General features: G+C 40.1%; 1 protein-coding gene across 3 annotated transcripts in view; it reads left to right on the plus strand.

Annotated features, from left to right (window-relative positions):
• The window catches only part of GLDC (glycine decarboxylase), a 102,555-nt gene extending 88,184 nt beyond the window's left edge, over positions 1-14,371 (plus strand). For 2 of the 3 annotated variants that reach the window (XM_037493379.2, XM_037493380.2), the window contains exons 23-27: positions 1,500-1,611; positions 8,385-8,480; positions 11,690-11,862; positions 13,056-13,136; positions 13,674-14,363. In XM_037493379.2, the coding sequence (XP_037349276.1) occupies positions 1,500-1,611; positions 8,385-8,480; positions 11,690-11,862; positions 13,056-13,136; positions 13,674-13,817 (606 nt within the window). In that variant the 3' untranslated portion in view covers positions 13,818-14,363. Of the gene's footprint in view, positions 1-1,499; positions 1,612-8,384; positions 8,481-11,689; positions 11,863-13,055; positions 13,137-13,673 lie in introns of all 3 variants that reach the window. The other variant, XM_054689304.1, reaches the window with a different exon arrangement.
• Positions 14,372-18,586: the final 4,215 nt, after the last annotated feature.

Consider the following 18,586-nt stretch of genomic DNA (forward strand, 5'->3'; position numbering starts at 1 on the left):
TTTGCAAATAGTAATAACAAAAACAATCATAATAAGGTCTGCTTCCTTGCAAACCAAATTTAATTTCTAGCTCCCTTTGGGTCCCTAGGTCCCATAAACCTAGGTTATTTGTTATGGACTTACTTGGGTTGGAGATGATTTCCTACCTATAAAAAATAAATGCATCCAAAGCTAGTTTGGTGTGTGCCAGGAATACAGACAGAGCCTCAGTTTAAAAATGAAATAAATGGTGGTGGGTGTAGAAACGACACCTAAAGGGTGTTATACCTAATGATTAAACCAATATTAGCTCAATTTAAGAAATAATAAAGTAGGATTAAAAAAATTTCTTTTTTTGCGTAGAAGACTGGGGGGGGGGTAGACCACAGGTGCAGGGGTGGGGGGTGGGCATGAAAGGATTCACCAGAGACAGAGTGGGGGGCAGAACAGGTGGATTTACTGAAATACACTGCTAAGGGGAACAGTGGGCAAGACAGGTGAGGTCTGCTGTGCCATGTGGGGTAGCTCCCTAGCTAGGGATCCAACAAACTCATGCCTTAGAGATGATAGCACTGAGACTTAATCCCTAGGCTACCAGGGAGGCCAAAGTAGGATTTAGGTTGGCCCTGAGTGTTGGGCTGTTGTTACTTACCATCTGGACTCTAGAGCCTGTTCTTCCTTCCACATTGCATTTCATCTTGGACAAGTGCAAGTCCACAAAGGACTGCTAGATTTACTCTGAGGGTCCCAGAGCTCTCCTGGCTTTACCACTAGGTCTCACTAGCTTCACAGGATCTAACTCTTACTCGAGCCAACCTTCTTTGATTAGCCTGGTAAATGTGTCCTCTCATTACTTTGAATTGCACTGTCCCTGCAGCTTTACCTGATATTTTCTTATTCTTTGTACTAGTTATATATTTAATATATATCAGGCCTCCATGTTATATTAAGTATTTGTGGGAAGCAAGTGGCAATATCATTGGTACAATCTTAATTTTTGTTCTTGGGTTAGTGATGCCATTCACCTATATAATCGCAGGGACCTATTTACTCCCATAAATGGATGACTGAAACTGACAGTTGTTAAACACAAATAGCCTTGACAATGATAAAACATACAAAATATATTCAGTGGGGATTTTGGCCAAGATCCTGTAGGATTCCTGGCAATTGTCAAAAAACATCTACATTCACTGTAAACAAATGAACAAACAAAAACTCCCCATAATGCATGTACCTGAAGAATGATCTTTTTTCCTCTTTAGCTGGCAATCAGTTTTGCCTTGGTCTATCTTTGTTACTACATTAAAAGAATGTAAGGTTACTGTTCAGAGGAAAAAACCAACAATTATTCCAGACTTAGAGAGCACTGACAGAAATCCTTATTAGGATTTTTTTACTCATCTGTAATCCAGCGTGTGGCTTTTCTTTGTGGGTGGGATTTTTCAGGCATGTCTTTGGTTAGGGAATACTGGGCTTACCTGTTCCATGGTTGATGACTTTTGTTCCCTCTATTGCAGATGATGGGAGGCAAAGGCCTTAAGCAGGCCACGGAAGTTGCCATATTAAATGCTAACTACATGGCCAAGCGATTAGAAAAACACTACCGAGTTCTTTTCAGGGGTGCAAGAGGCAAGTATTAATATATTAGTCTTCTATAAACTTGTTTTTTTCTTGATAAAAGCGAGTTTGATCTAGTTAATGTGGTTTTCTGAAGAGGGCAGCCAGCTTCTGTTTTCCAGCATATACCAATAAAAAACATAGAATAATTGGAAATATTTAAATTTAGTTTAGGGGGTTCATGTTTTTTAGGCACTTAGTCGACACAGGCCAGGTCAACAAGGAGCCCACACCACTGAGACATGTATATATAAATACTGCAAACTAATTACTTCACAAAATGCTGTGGGAATGTTCCAAGAGTAATTCAGACTGGGCGAGGTAGGGTAGAATAGTTAGGAAAATACACATGATGACCCTGGAAAGAACAGTAGGAGAAACCCACATACATAGAGTTTATGCAGTCCTCTGGGTGGCATGTGTGTTGGGCTGAAGAAGAGGCAAGAAGAGGAAGCACAGGATGAGGCTGTAGGGGTAGCATGGGACCGCGAGTGGGTTATGAAAGAAGGGGGTGCTGTTGAGCCGGGACTCTGTGCACAGGGCAGCTTTATAGCCCTAGAAACATTTGTCATAGTGTCTCCCTAAAACTCCCTGCCCCCACATTTGTCCTTCCTGCTTCTGTTCTGGGCCCATCTCCTCCCTGAAACCTCCCTTTCCAAGTGGAGAGAACTCTTCCCTGATTTTGGCTCCCTCCACACTTGAGATGATTCCTGCATGGGTTATTGTTTGGCACTGTCCATCAGACCTTGAACTGTGCAGAGTGGAGACCTTATCTGCTTTAGTTCTTAAGCTCCCATACCTGGCATCATGCCAGGCACAACACACCTGCTCAAAAACATGTGTGTGGTGTTACATAACAAGGAGAAACACTGAAGAGCAAGTGGCTGATTTTATGATATGACTCTTAGAGAGAATCTTTGCTTTTAACAATTACAAAGTCTTTGAAAGCATGGTAAAGTGCTGAGGCAGATTCCAGATGAAAACGAGCTAAGAAGGGGCCTGAGGTTGGGGAGGAGCATTCATGGTTTGAGGAAGTTTGGTGGTTGGGGGGCAAAAGTTGCTTCTTAGATCATAGTTTTGTTGTGTTTTTTAAATAAGAAAACAACATGATTTTAAACAGCCAGGGAAATGGCTAGGAAGAAGGGGGAATGAAGCTATAGTCAAGGGAATAATACGTAGGGGAGCAAAATCAGATGATGGGAGGCACAGAACCTGAGAGGAGGGACAGATGGGTATTTATTGCTGGGAGCAGAGAGATGGCATCATTCACCAGCATACGTGGACCGCAGGCGTCAGGATGTAGGGTTCGCTTTACTTCTTGGTTTCTCTGACCCAGGCAGCATGTATGTCTACAACTGTGGTCTTAATTTAAAGGTTGGTCTTGTCTTATAAATTTCCAAAGGAGTGGTTCTGGAATTTGAAAACAGAAAAGAAAGGAATAGCCAGAAACTGATTAGGTGTGCTTCTCAAGGAATAGGAAAGGAAGTTGAGGGCAATATGTCTCTAAGCAACACAATAAAATGCTTCTAAAGTGGGTATTAAGGAGGCTGCAAGCACTACTAATCAATTCAAATATCGCTTCTATGCCATGAAATATATCCTGCTTATATGTCGCCTGTAAGGATTAGCCTAAATATTTGTTCTGTCTGATTATATGAATATATACTCCACATGGAAATTTGGGGGGAAAAAAGGTATGTGGAAGCAAATTTAAATGACCCATGGTTCTATCAACCAGACATAACCACTATGAATATTGTACTGTATTCCTTCTCATCACACTTTTAGACAATTGAGATCCTATTACAACACAGTTTGTATCTCATTTTTTAACTTAAATGTCTTGTGAACATTTATTTTTCCTTTATCATTTAGTGTTCTTTGCAGGTGACTATCCAATTCATTGTGTAGATGTTTCATGATTTAAGCAGTTCTACTGGGGTTTTTTCCTTCATTTGTTTGCATTTTTAACAAAACTACCCTGAATATTCTGTAGTTAGATTTTTTAAAGCATCTCTGATTATTTCCATTGGTTAGAGTTGTTAAACAGAAATAATCTCCTAGGGTATGAATACATTTAAGCTCTTGATACATATGGCCTCATTTACCCCCAGAAACTTCATACTAATTTTGTTCACACTAATAACATATGAATAACCATTACACCTGAGTACCTGACAGAAAAAAAAGAAAAAAAAAAAAAAAAACAACACAAACCACTTCCAAAATACCTTTGCCATTTGCTGGATGAAAGATCATCTTTTTTGCTTTAATTTACAAGATTTGACTTTTTTATGTTTAAAACTTCTTTATTATTAACTTTATCTGACAGGTTTACTGATTTGAAATTCACATACCACACAAATTACCCACTGAAAATGTACACGGCAGTGATTTTTAGTATGTTCACAGAGCTATGTGATTTGCAAAGTTTAGCTCTTTCAAGCAAGAATGGATGTGATCTGGTCTATGTGGGGCTGGGCTGCATTCCAGGACTGAGGAAAGTGAGTGACACATGCATTTTGGGTGCCTACCATGTGTTAACATTGTGACTGCTTTAGGCAGAAACTGTCCCAGTCCTTGAGAATTTGTAGCACAAAAAGATGAATGAGATTTCCATTTGCTTTGACATTTTACTCCAGAGTTAAATAATGAGTAGTATTTTTCATCCTAAGCAGATATAGATTGGTGATTCCAGACCTTATTAACCAATCCCAAAGTTCATGAAACCTAAAACTGTCACATGTTTGGTCTGGTAAACACATTCATTATACAGTTTAAGGCTCTGTATTTTAGGACCTACAAAAGAAACATCACTGTATCTCCTGAGGGCCCCAAATGTTCTTATAAACACAATGTATTCCAAAATGTCTAATGGCAATATTAGAAGACTGTTAATCATATTTACTTACTGTAAGACTTTGGAATTAAGCATGACTGTGAGGCAATAATTTTAATGAACTCCAGGCTTGCCTTTATGAACCATTTTTGGGAAAGATTTGAAAATCCCAGCCAATCACTTGAGGTTCATGGTTTTTTGAAGCGAGGAAGAGGGCAACTGGTGTGGGGTAACAGCCTTACTACTCATTCTGCTGGGATGAAGAAAGAAAGAAATCACCTCAGGATGATACATTTTAAAGGCAGGAGTTTAAGAAGTTCACAGGTGTCTGCTCTTCTGGGACGTTAATTACATTCACTGTTTGATCTAAATGAAGTTCCCATGAGTGAAGTAAAAAACTGTTAGTATCCCAATGTTTTATTTATGTTTAATTTCATGAATGCCTGTCCCTTTTTGATGAGAACAAACCTACCTCTGCCTAGAAATTCCTGTCCCCAAAGAAGTTCCCTGTGGCCTTTGTGGCCAGACATGTGCCTTGGGTTAAGAGCTCACATCCCAAGCCCTCCCTAAAGTGACCCTCCTGAGACCAGGGCCCCAGCCTCATTCCCAGGGAAACAGGAGTTTTGATTCTGTTAGTCATGGTTCCTGGATTGCAACTGAACAGGATGCACATTGATTGTCCACCCAAGCTTTGCAGAGAATTCATATAGCAAGTTCCACTTATTTCTTGGTAGTTACCTCAAGGATGTGGGGCAAATAAGCTCATGTCCCTGTTCTTCAGGAGGGTTTTAAGAAGTCTTATTTTTTCTGTAGCACTTTCCCATGTCATTTTCAGGCCCAGAAGACAATCAATGTGTGAGGGGTTGGGAAGGAGGTTGTTCTAAGCTTAGAGTCAAGCCAGTTATACTTTGTTTTTTATTATTCCACTTCCCTCCTCTCCTTGATCCTTTGAATTGGTATCTTTTCAGACTCTGAGTTATAGTCATGGTTAGGCCTAGTTAGAGGAAACACCTAATTAGTGAAAAGCAGAACTGGCATTGATCATTTTATGTAATTTCTGCTTCAGATAGCCCTGGCACACTATATGCCATAGAAGGTTTGTGTATCTTTTCTTCTTCTTTTTTTTTTTGTGGGACCCTCGCTGCCGGCCTGGGAATGAACCGGCGCTGCAGAGGCTGAGGGCAGCCTCGCAGCCCAGCGCTCAACCGCTGCGCCACCAGGGGAGGCCCTCTTTTCTTCTTAAGAACTGTAAACAGACACCACCCCCCCCCGCCCCCCCCCCCCCCCCCCCCCCGTGGCGCAGCGGTTGAGCACTGGGCTGTGAAGCTGCTCGCAGCCTCTGCAGCGCTGGTTTGATCCCAGGCCACCAGGTGAGGGTCGCGCAGACCTCTCCAGCTGCCCACTGCTCCCCTCAGCAGTGTGCTTCGGTCCTTTTGCTTGTTCTGCTCCCCACTCTGGCTCTGGTGAATTCTCTCACCCTCCCGTGCTTCTGACTGTACCCAGTGCTTGTGTAAATAAATAAATGAATCTTTAAAAAAAAAACCATTAAACAAAGATGAACATTTTGGTATTTGGCCTCCAACAGCCAAGCTAAATTTTATTCCTTTCAGGGTCCAAGTACTGAGAGAGAGTAAAAGAAAGAGAGAGGGAGGGAGGGAGAGAGAGAGGGAGAGGGAGAAAGAGATGCTGAAATTCCACACACAATTTCATGTAGTTTTCTTTTGGACACATTAGAATATGGATTTAGAAAATTACATCTGAACTTCATTTTGAAAATGGAGCTCTTTCCAAGCTGCTAAACTGTGGTGGGGGGCCTCTGCAGATGAAGCGTTATTGTTAGCTCTGGGTTTGGCTTGGCTTTCAGCTCTTACTGAACTTTTGCATGGAGACTACTGTGGATCCTCTCCACAACCATGTGGCCCCCATCTCTCCACCCCTATCTGCTCTCTGAGCTTCATTAACTTTCTTTGTGTTGTTGTCACAGACCTGGGGGTGGGGTGTGGTGCTGCCAGAGACTGTGAGAAGAAAGGTCAAAGGTTGTGGCTGGTCTCCCAAAGTGGGGTAGTATACTAGAGCATTTAGGATTTCTGGAATTAATAGTTGATAAAGACTCCCATAACCTCGTGATTTGTTCCCCTAATGATTCCAAATGGTCATTCTGTTTAGGTTTTTTTTTTTACCCTGAGTTTACCTATCAATATAACTTTCTATTTCTGAAATTACACTCCTTATAAACTTAATCTGTTGTTATCATTAGAAAGCATGTTTTTTTATTATTTTTAATTTTTTAAAAATTTATTTATTTATACAAGCACTGGATACATTCAGAAGCGCGGGAGGGTGAGCGAATTCACCAGAGACAGAGCGGAAAGCAGAGCAGGCAGACTGACCAAGTACACTGTTGAGGGGAGCAGTGGGCAGCAGGAGAGGTCTGCGTGCCATGTGGGCCCTCGCCTAGTGGCCGGGGATCGAACCAGTGCTGCAGAGGCTGCTGGCAGCTTTGCAACCCAGCGCTCAACTGCTGCACCACTGGGGAGGCCCTAGAAAGCATGTTTTAAAAACGAGGTGACAGCATATGAAAAGTCTCAGGCTCTAATACTTTAATTTTCAGACGAAATGAATCATTTCATATGCATTCATTACATAAGAAGCAGAGCAGGGGCCTCCCTGGTGGTGCAGGAGTCTCAATGCTATCAAGCTATCACCAGCCACTGCAGCCAGAGTTCCATCCTGGCCAGGGAGCTACCCTCATGGCACAGCAGACCTCTCTTGTATTGCCCATTGCTCCCCTCAGCAGTGTATTTCAGTAGATCTACCTGTTCTGCTCCCCACTCTGTCTCTGGTTAATCCTCTCATGGCCCCGTACCTCTGGCATTCACCCTAGTTTTTGTATGCATAAATTAATTAATTACAAAAATAAATCCTAAAAAAAAAAAAAAAAGAAGCAGAGCAGACTATCCTCAAGGGCTGTAAATGACTGGAGCTGTTCTTCACAGGCTTAAGGAGTTGTGTCTGTTCTGAGTATCTCTAAGTAGATTGTTTGCTAATAGGAAAGTGGGTTAAGGGGGAGTAATTGTCTCAGTGGATAACTTTCTTTGAAGGAATCTCATATTTATGTGGGCCATGGACTTTGGGATGCCCCCAGGAATGTTCTTCTATTTATCAAAGTGCTGACTTACTTGATGATGTATTTTTAATGGATGGGTGGTCAACAGCTGAGCCTAGAGAGACAATCAGTTTACAAAGCAGAACAAAGTGTACTGACCCCCCACAGAGACTCTGGCCTTGTCAACTCTTTACCACTTATAGTGGCATATAGTTTTACTTATAGTGGCATATAGTTTTACATTATAGTTTTACTTATAGTGGCATATAGTTTTACAGCTCCTATTTTCTCACTCTGTCTGAAACCAAAACCTCCTAAACCCTTTTGAAGAATCACATAAAACTGGGTCTTATGGATAGATGTTTAGTATTTTTATGTTCACACAAAGAAATAGTTATTTGATGTTGGGCTGAAGTTACCAAAAAGATTGTCTATGTATAGTTAGCTGTAGAAATATTTTATGTAAAAGAATCAAGCCTGTGGAGACATGTTTAACTGTTGCAAGTAGAATTTTGGTCTTCGGAGTAGAAATAATCTCATTCACAGGAAACTCCATGGAATACTCCAGCTGTGTTTTGGCACAGCAGTCCACCTCTCATCAGCCTCCTGACTCATGGGTGAGTTGTGCACTAAGGATTGAAGACATTGACTAGACATGTTAAAAGTTTTCATTTTAAATAAGAACAGATGAAGTCTTCACTGCCAACTATAAACTTACCAAGTGCTCATGGCTTCTCGGTCTTCATTGATAGGCATTTAAAAGCTGATTTATTTGCTCATTTTCTTGGGTAAAATAGATAGCTGATGCTAATATTGGGCTGAAACTATTTTCCCAAATAGGTTATGTGGCTCATGAATTTATTTTGGACACAAGACCCTTCAAAAAGTCTGCAAATATTGAGGCTGTGGATGTGGCCAAGAGGCTTCAGGATTATGGTGAGTGGTCTGGTGGGAGTGAGCCTCTGTAAGGGAATTCAGAGTTTTGACATTCATGTGGCTGCCCATGCTGGCTGTGAACCACCTTGAGGTACAAACTGAATGTGCAGGCACCATAGTAAAACTAATCCAGGTTGAATGGGGAGCCCAGGGTTCTAGGTGGCCTTCAAAGTAATAGAGAAAAAGCCTTTTCTTTATGTGACTGTATTGGCACTACCCTTTAAATATTAAATCATGTATCTTGAATTCTCCATCAGTTTCCAAGAAAGTAAGTGTTTAAGTTAATATAAAAATTCCAGAAAAAATGATTGCTACTCTTAGCCTATGTTTCTGGTGAGTATGAACTCCTGGCAAATGGAGAACAGCATGAAGAGGTAAGCTGGTGTAAGGGTAAGAGAAGGGTTGTGAGTAAACTGGAAGTATTAGAAATGAATGACATTTGAGTTTTATAACCATTTGTTTCGTGGAATGGCTGTTTAAGCTGCTTCGAGAGATGAAGCAATAACTCTTTTTACTGAGATTATGAAATCTTCTCGGAAGGATTTGGAAAGACACGTCCCTTTATCTTTGTGTTGGTGGATCATTCAGCGTAGCCTTTATTAAAATATGTTTTCTTATTGACATATTAATCATATCAAAGACGCTTCAGTTCTCAGAAAGTTGAAGCTGGGGAAAACTATACCTTTTAAGGGATGTGGAGGCCTATCTGAATTTTAATGCTTTGAACAACTTCTTTTAATAAGAACATTGAAAACTTTAATGGTATTACTAGTGTATCTTAATAGGAGTCCCTTATTTGTGACTTATTCCTCTCTTGAATGACTGATCTTAGCATGTAGATAATTAAGTGGGAAAGCCATAGAAAGCTTTCATTAACAAAATTAGCAGTCACCACCTCAAACTCTCCTCTTGGCAGCTCCTGTAATCTGACAGAACTGCCTTCTGATTCAGCCTGCCTGCTAATGATTGATTGCTGCCTGACTAGGGATAACACTTCAACACTGCGATGCACTATCTGAATCCCTCATCTTACTGCAACAACATTTGCAATGAGGGAGAGGGATTGGTAATTCAAGTTATCACATCGTATGTCCAAGTCCTGTCTTTTCCAATCTTGACATTATTTTGGTGGTCACTATTTTGATTTTCACACTTGCCCTGAGTTCATAGTTGTCCAAGCTCATAGTAGGCACTCAGCACATATGTGTTTTATGAGTGAGAGAATAAGTGACTAAGTAAGAAATCAACAATGAAAAGGGTCTTAGCCATACTCACTGAATCAGAATTTAGAGAAGAGACCAAGTAATCTATACATTTAACTAGTACCCCCTGAATGAGTCTGAAAGGCAAGTTTGGGATACACTATCTTAGGACAGTGACTTCCAAACTTTTAATAGTCAGAATCACCTGGGGAGTTTTAAAATCCATAGATTTTTTGGATCCTACCTTGCACTTCTTGAATTAGGGTCAAGACCAGGAATTTTTATTTTCAAGACAACTCAGATGGTTCCAGATATGGAAAACCACTATAGCAAAACGTGTGGGACTACATTTACTTACCCATTGAATTGAGGTCAGACTTAATGGGTAGAGAGATCAGCTTATTTTTTTTTAAATCCCTTTTTGGTTTGATTGGCAGTTTATGCATTTGTCAAAAGTTATTAAGTGGTACACTGAAGAGGTATGCATTTCACTCTATGTAAATTTTTTCACAAAAATATATGAATAGCTCTTGAGTTCTAGTTAATGATGTGCATGCTGAAGTGTTTAAGGGTGATGGGTAGTAATGACAGCAAAATAAATAGCAGATGGTTTCACTTCTGTGTGGCATCTTGAGAAACCAAAGGATTAGACAAAGACAAACTGTAAGACTGACCCTTGAAAGCAGACCATAGATCTAAAACATTCAGGAGAGGGGTGAGGAAGAGTAAAAAACCAGGGGAGGAGGGAAAGGGAAACACATTGGAATATGGTCAAGGACTATGGGTGCTTTCATGGTGGGGAAACTATAGTGTCCCTAACCCTAACCCTATAGTGTCCACACCTGAGGGGACAAATCCTATATTGTGAAAAAACGAACAAGGATGTTTAAAATAATAGTAAAAAAACAGACAGATGAATGGATTTGTGGTAAATTAAACAACATTATCATAGAATCTAGTGTATTCACTCTATAGAGGTTTTCCATATACTGGTCAAGCCTCAGTTTCCTCTTCTGTATAACAGGGACAGAAGCTCTGCAGATTCTTTAATGCTTGCTGCTTTAACTTTTCACAGGTGATATTTTAATTTCTCATCATTGCAAGTATAGTATTATAGAGAGATTCTAAAACAATCAAAATGAAATAAAAATTCCAGTTTCACTTTCTGGCAATAACCTCTATTAAAAATTTAATATTTATTCTTCATAATGTCTTCCCTCATAAAAAACACACATACTTACTTTGGGTTTTGTTTTTCATTTTTATTGAAGTAACATTACATTATAACTACATAAGTTTCAGGTGTTCATTACTGAGAACCAATAAATGTATGTACTGTATACAGTATATCACTAAATCATTCGCCTTACCATTGTCTCCTTTCCCTTGATTTAGCCACCTTTTTTTAAACAAAAAAGATATAATTATGTAACTTGCCTTTTTCACCTAATATTTTTATTTTTTTAAAGATTTATTTATTTATTTATACAAGCACTTGGTACAGTCAGAAGCGCGGGGGGTGAGAGAATCCACCAGAGCCAAAGCAGGGAACAGAACAGGCAGACTGACGAAATACACTGCTGAGGGGAGCAGCGGGTGCGGCAGAAGAGGTCTGCGTGGCATGTGGGACCCTCGCTGGCAGTCGGGGATCGAACTGGCACTGCAGAGGCTGTGGGCAGCTTCGCAGCCCGGTGTTCAACCACTGCGCCACCAGGGGCGGCCCTTACCTAATATTTTTAAATGTTTATCCAATTAACAAGAAATTTATAAGCTTTGAATGTTGTATACATATTGTATGTATGTTCTGTAAACTTTGCTTAACTCATCCACTCTTGTTGGATATTAAGTTATTTCTTCAATTTTTCTTCCACAAACGGTGCTGAAATGAATCATATGTTCAGATTCATCCAGTAATTTCCTTAGAATAACTTACAGGATGGAGAGGGACTCTTCTTCCAAACTGCAGATGTCAAAGTTAGTGATACAAGTTTCCCCATTTCCTGTTAGGATTTCATGCCCCTACCATGTCCTGGCCAGTGGCAGGGACTCTCATGGTTGAACCAACAGAGTCAGAAGACAAGGCAGAGCTGGACAGATTCTGTGATGCTATGATCAGCATTCGGCAGGAGATCGCTGATATTGAGGAGGGCCGCATTGACCCCAGGGTCAATCCACTGAAGGTAAGTGGGTACTCGTACTTCATCCGGAACATGTCATAGGGAGAAGATAGTGTCTGGTCACTTTGTCACGGTTCCTGAACACAAGAGAAGTTCTTGTATTGGAGTAGTTACTACCTCTTAGAACAACTAAATTGATACTTGGTCTGAACGTTACATCTGGTCAGACCCAAAAGTTTCTCATTAGATGAGACATTCTTATGCTGGGATTAAGAATATGACAAAGGCTGTGTTTGTGTTATGGCTGTAAGTCAGAATATAACTCTGAGATGCTTGGGGAAGCTCAGGCAAGTTTTACAACTGTCCAGCTGAAGGTGGAGTGCAGGGGCAGGAGAAGATAGGCACCTTGCTAGATAGGAGTTTGACAGAATTATAGAGGAATGGTGTATCGTCATTTTTACTGTCATTATTAGTATTCTTTTCTGTGGATATTGCTGATTCTTTCAGAATTTAGGCTATTTTCTAAAATGACTGTAAGAATCTAAAAAATATCAAATTACAGGCCTCCCCGGTGGCGCAGCGGTTGAGCGCTGGGTTGCGAAGCTGCCCGCAGCCTTTGCAGCGCCGGTTCGATCCCCGGCTGCTCCCCGGCCACCGGAGGAGAGTCCCGCATGGCCCGCAGACCTCTCTTGCCGCCTGCTGCTCCCCTCAGCAGTGTACTTCGGTCCTTCTGCCTGCTTAAAATAAAATAAATAAATAAATAAATAAAATCTTTAAAAAAAAAAAAAAATATCAAATTACAAAATCATTAGGATGACAACATGTTTTAAATGTGCCAAGTTATGCTATATGTTATTTATTAATATAATTGTAATAGCACTAGTAATTGTACTGTAAAAACTTGATGAGTATGGTAAACATGAAATAAGATAGTGGTTATCACTGGGGAAGAGGGAAAGCATTGAGATGGAAGGGGGATATACAGGCAGCTTCAACTGAGTTCTTTTATCAAAAGGTCAAGCAAATATGACAAAACATTGATCTATGTTGGATGGAGGATGTGCTTATTACATTACCATTAATTTTCTGATATTTGAAATAAATATATCACAATAAAAAATTTCCTACCAAGATGTGCTTCCCCACCAATTTGAAACAACACAGCAGGCTTTCTTCAGAAACTCACTGGTCATGTGAAGTGCCAGGGGAGAAGTGGTATTCTGTCTGATCCCTCTTCTGTCCATGCTCTATCTCAGATGTCTCCACACTCCCTGACCTGTGTCACATCCTCCCACTGGGATCGGCCTTATTCCAGAGAGGTGGCGGCGTTCCCACTCGTAAGTTCTCTGAAGATGAATGTGTCAGTTGGTATAGGGTTCATGTGTGTGAGGAGCCATCATCTACCCCAAGGGACTATGCTTTTCCAGTCCCCTCTTTATAGCAGCCATGTGGGGTGCAGAGCACAGGAACTGGCATTCTGGGCTCTAAGGGCAATTCGGAGTGTCAACCAGAGGCTTGAGAATGTGCAGGGTTCACTGTGCAAAAAAACCAAATAGAAGTCCCTGTCAAGTGGATTAATGTTTTCTATTACCGTCCAATGGGAGATGGCCCCATTGTGCCAAATGTGATCTTTCTTTCCATTTTCTCATTCTTAAATGAAGGAGGTGCTTTGCAGTCTGTTTGGCAGGGTGGGGACACAGGTCAAAAGTTGGCTTCGAGGGGACGGCAATGGAGGGTTGGCTTTTAACTTTTTATGCTTTCTGAATTCTCTTTGGGCAAGTGGTATCGTAGGCTATGGGAATATATTGAAATCTCCCTGACAAGAGAAACCTCTCAGATTATTCCATGGTATTTCCATCTTTTGTATCCTTTAGCCCTTTGTGAAACCGGAGAATAAATTCTGGCCAACCATTGCCCGGATTGATGACATCTATGGAGACCAGCACCTGGTTTGCACTTGCCCACCTATGGAAGTTTATGAGTCTCCATTTTCTGAACAGAAGAGGGCCTCTTCTTAGTCTGCCTTCTCTAGTTCAAATGACTGATTTGATGCTTTTTTGCAGAGCATTTGATAACCGAGACATATTTCATCTCCCACCCCAGACTCAAGTAGGGGTTTTATATACTTTGTACTTTGTATATTTTTGTGATCTCTGTCACAGTAAATGTAAGTACAATTAGAATAGGGAGGGAAGCTCACCATGGAAGCCTGATTTGCTTCCTTTTCTCTGCTTCTTCATGTAGCAGAGAAATATGTTCAAGTTGCCTTGATTGGAAGCCATTTAGTTTTTTGCATAGAGAATTTTGGGTGTGCTAGGAACTTTAACTTTTCAACACAGAAAATTTGCAAACTGCAGACTCAACAGACATATTTTTATTCCAAATAAGTCCTTGTGGACTGTGCCATCTGTGGGAAATCCCAGGGTAAATGTTTACATTTTATATACAGTGAAGAAATCTTTCCTGTGACTAATGTGCTTACTCTGTTATAGGACTCCCGTTTTTATCTTTTTCCTTGTGTTTTTTTTAATCTGCAATTATTAGTACCCTAATAAAAGCATTTCAATTTGAAGAATTCTTGGTCCATTTTTTCAATCTTAACTCTGTGTCCCTTAGATTCAGAAGGAAGTGAAGTGTCATGAGGACGCCTATCCTAGTAATCATTGTTACATTATCAATTTTGACTTTGGCCAAAGAAACAATTTATAGGTCTTGGTAAGGAGTAAATGCCACTTTCACCTTTTTGTGGGTATTGTTAGTTTGCATATAACTGAAACCCAACTACAGAACTTTAATCAAACAATTAATTTTTCTCATTTATCATTATGTCTAGAGGTAATGAGCCGAGGACTAGTTCTTTCAGTGTTCCTGTTTTGTCTTCCTTTAGCATGTCTTCATCTTCCTGATCTTAAGATGGCTGCAGTGTATCCAGGCATCACATATCCATTCTAGACTGGAAAAATGGGGGGCAGGAGGATGTGTACAAAAGACAAAAGGCAGATTCCATCCAAGTTGGCTTGCTTTGAAATGCTGTGCAAAGTTTCCACCCAATAACTTCTGTTTATTTTAAACTGGCCAGAATTGGTTCTAATGGCCACTTCTAGCTGCAAGGGAGAATGTTGTTCCACACAAAATAAGGAGTTTGTTAATTCTAGAAAAGTGAAGAATGGGTTTTGGATAGGCAGCTAATGTGTCTGCCACAAGAGTTTTCTCCTAGAAACAGAATATGCTTACAATGTTCTTCCTGATAGTTATTGAGCACTCACTTGAACCCTGACTACTTGGTTCCTTGCAGGCAGCTTAAACAATTATTACTCAAGTTATTTTGATGCTGATCTGGACAAATGATCTTGAGTCCTGTACTGAATGCTCTGCAAGTTGTTCACTTGTTCTTATGCTGGGAAATTTGTTGGGCAATTTATTTCAGCCGAACAGCAATAAATGATTGATTAATATATTTTGAGTACTTCTTAAATGCCAGGTACTATTCTATGTATTTAAAATATATGATCTCATTGCACTCCACAACATTCCACTTTTACACAAGAAGGGGAGGTTACAGAGAGATTCCCAAGATCATCTGGCTACTGAGAGGAAGAGCCAGAATTTGAACCCAGGCTGAGCAGCAATATTGCCTGCCAACCCATAATATTGATCACTGCAAACTTAGAGACCTGTCCTCCCTATGCTGGAAAGCAGTCAACACAAACTAGCCCACCAGGGCATGGAATAAATAGCTCCTTCTGAGAAAGCACAATCACCAAAGTGAACAGAAATTCATTTGCACCCTCTTTGAGGCTATACTGAATGCCAGAGTTGTTCCACAGCAGGTCACGCATTGCTTGCCCCCAGAATATATCATAGACACATACAGGTGACGAAGAGAATAAGAATGAGCTTTTGGTCCACTATTGAATGACTCGTGCTCACCAAGTGCTTGTGTCTGCTTTTTCCTCTCCTGGGTTCTTTTGGCTGTGTGGTGTCCTCCACCAGGAGCACCTCCCAGCTGCCCATGCTTTGCTGGCTCCTGTTCTTCATGTTTCAGCATCTTCTCAAGAAGAAGGTATGAAGGTAGGCACATGTCTTGATGAAATGTGCTTTTGTTGTTTTCTCTCGACACTGATTTGGTTTTCCAGTACCTTTTGCACAATGAGTAATTATTCTATTTACCCACTTTTTGTCTGCTTGACAAGATGAACTTCCCTGAGATAGAAACCCTATGTCATTCATCATTGGATTCCCAGTGTTGAGCCAGGGTCTTTCATGTAGAATGTGTTCAACAAATAGAAATAAGAATTGAGAGGATAAAGAAATGTTCCTTGATCTCCAACGGGGACTGGCATGGAAACCGATATTTCCAAGGTTTGCTGTGAGCAGTTCTGTTAAAGCTTAATACAAAAACAAAACAAACAACAACAAAAAAAACCAGCCAGACTTTAAAGAAGAGGCTTTGTGCAGGATTAACTCCCACTGCTCCCCTTTTTTATGTGGTACAATATACATAAAATTTGTTATTTTAACCATTTTAATTATTCAGTTTGGTAATGTTACTTATTCCATTCAGTTCACAGTAGTGCCTGTTGAACAGTTTTGAAGATGAGGGGTCTGAGGCAGATAAGCACACATGTCCTATGAGCCTCATAGTCCTGGGTCAAGCCACAGGTCACACTTGCAGCCATGAGTGATAGAGGGTAAGGGTCACAGTATGGAAGCCTCATGAAACCTCTAGATACGTATAGGGACTATGTCTGTCAATGACAAAACTGGATGTAGTATTCATCCGAATACAGGATGGAGGTGCCAATTCTAGATACAAGAAGCCATTTGAGACAAGTTGTTTGGAAGCTGAGATGATAGTGCTTTTAGTGGTTCATAGGGCTCTAGGATAGATTATTTTGGCTCAGACTTCAGTCAAGATCAGGACCATGCATGAGCCGTGGTTTTCAAGCCTTTATGTATCTACATCATTGGGCGGGCTTGTTAAAAACAATGCTGGGCCTTATCCACAGTTTCTAATTCAATAGGTCTGAGTAAGGACCAGAGAATTTGCATATCTAATGATTCCTAGGTATTGCCACTCAGCTTTCTTTGCTCAAATGTCAGGGACATTTCCAGAGTTCTAAATTTTGTTTGGAAAATGTAGTCACTAGGGCAAGTGATAGTCTCTGGGGCCTAGAAGTGGCAAGAGTTTGTACAAACCTGTAAAAGCAGTGCAGCTAAATTATGGTTTAATAGACATTTATGAGCTCCCCTAGGAAGCTACCCCTTTCCTATATATCATTATTCCTATGGGAAATATTTGTACACGATTGCACAAAATAGATTATTTTACTTTTCAATTTTTGTCAAGCTGAAGATCATGGCTGTCATTCTTTTAAAATAATTCTGAAAGCCAAATTAGAAATTACCTATTATTTCTCTTGAATTCAACAGAATGGGTTGTGGGTTGGAAGAAAGTAAACTACAAATTATTTTTTTAATGGACCTGCATGAAAGGAATCAACTCTCTGGGTGTTTAAGAACTCTAGGGTTTTCAGAAAAGACATGAGAAATTTTAGCATGCTTTTGACCTGCTTATTGCATTGTAATTTGACTCACTAATAAAAGTATTTGTATAGTTCTGGGTGTGACATTTTTAATTTCCACAAAAGCACTTCTGAAGACCATTTGAAAAAAACAAAATAAAAAAACGTGGTGAGACAGAAGATTTAAATGCTTTCAGTAACAGTCAAAGTCATAAGCTCCCAGAAAACAGAGTGGAATTCAATGGCACCAGGAATGATGTCAGTCAGCCTACAAAAATGCAGACTTTTCCCCAATAGTGTTACCACTGGGAACTTGATCCAAAGCTGGTACTTGCTGTAATACGAGCAGCCAACATAGAATTAGAGGCAAACAGATTCTTTCTTAAAAGTCTGGCATAAAAAATGGAAAAAAAAAGTTATCTTACTTATGTTCAAGATATTTTATCCAACATGAACTACATAGGAACATTAAAGTTCCCCTTAATAGAACTAGATGTTTTTATTGGTTAAAAGAATTGGCTTCAGATGTATTCCAAAAGACAATAAGGAAAATGTTTTCCATGGATGGAGACAGACTGAAAGGTTGTTAAGTAAACTTGCAAATAGCTAAACAGTGAGTATATTATATGGCGTCAGTCATCTTGTGGGGAGCGGGGGAGGAGTGTGGAGAGTTAGGACTATTTCAAAGGCAGTCAGTCATTTGCCTGGGACTGAGTCAGCCATCAGAAGAGCTGTCAATCTGATACTCCTGAGCATGAGGCAGTTCCAGGAGGGGAGGCTGAAAGGTGCCACAGTTACACAGGCTCAGTGCTGTCCTTAATATCATTATATCCCAGAAATTATTCACATTTAGGAACGAAGCCCATGGGTTTATAGTATGAAAATGAGAACTCTCTAAAATATGAGTAATGAAATAAATGCTCAGTATTTCTAGATGAAGCTTAGTTTGCATATTAGTTCTCTAAAAAAGTGTCCAAACCTGATTTTCAGAGTGAAAAGATATCATATAAATTAAATCAATACTAGAATAAATAAACAATACCGTGAAGCATTAAAAAAAAAAGTAGTGGAAAGTAACACACAATCTGCAACTGACTATCTGTGACTTAAATTAAGACTCTGAAATCAATACCTTGTCTGTTAGAAATAATGCCACTTACAGGGTGTGAATGAGTTAGTGAAAGTATATGAAAAATATTGATGGCCTTCTTTTCAGACAGAATGAAAACATGTGGGCATGTTCCAAAGACATGACTATGCTG

The sequence above is a fragment of the Talpa occidentalis genome, unplaced genomic scaffold (assembly GCF_014898055.3).
Source record: "Talpa occidentalis isolate TD23 unplaced genomic scaffold, MPIMG_talOcc4v2.1 talOcc4.7, whole genome shotgun sequence".
Lineage (NCBI taxonomy): Eukaryota > Metazoa > Chordata > Mammalia > Eulipotyphla > Talpidae > Talpa > Talpa occidentalis.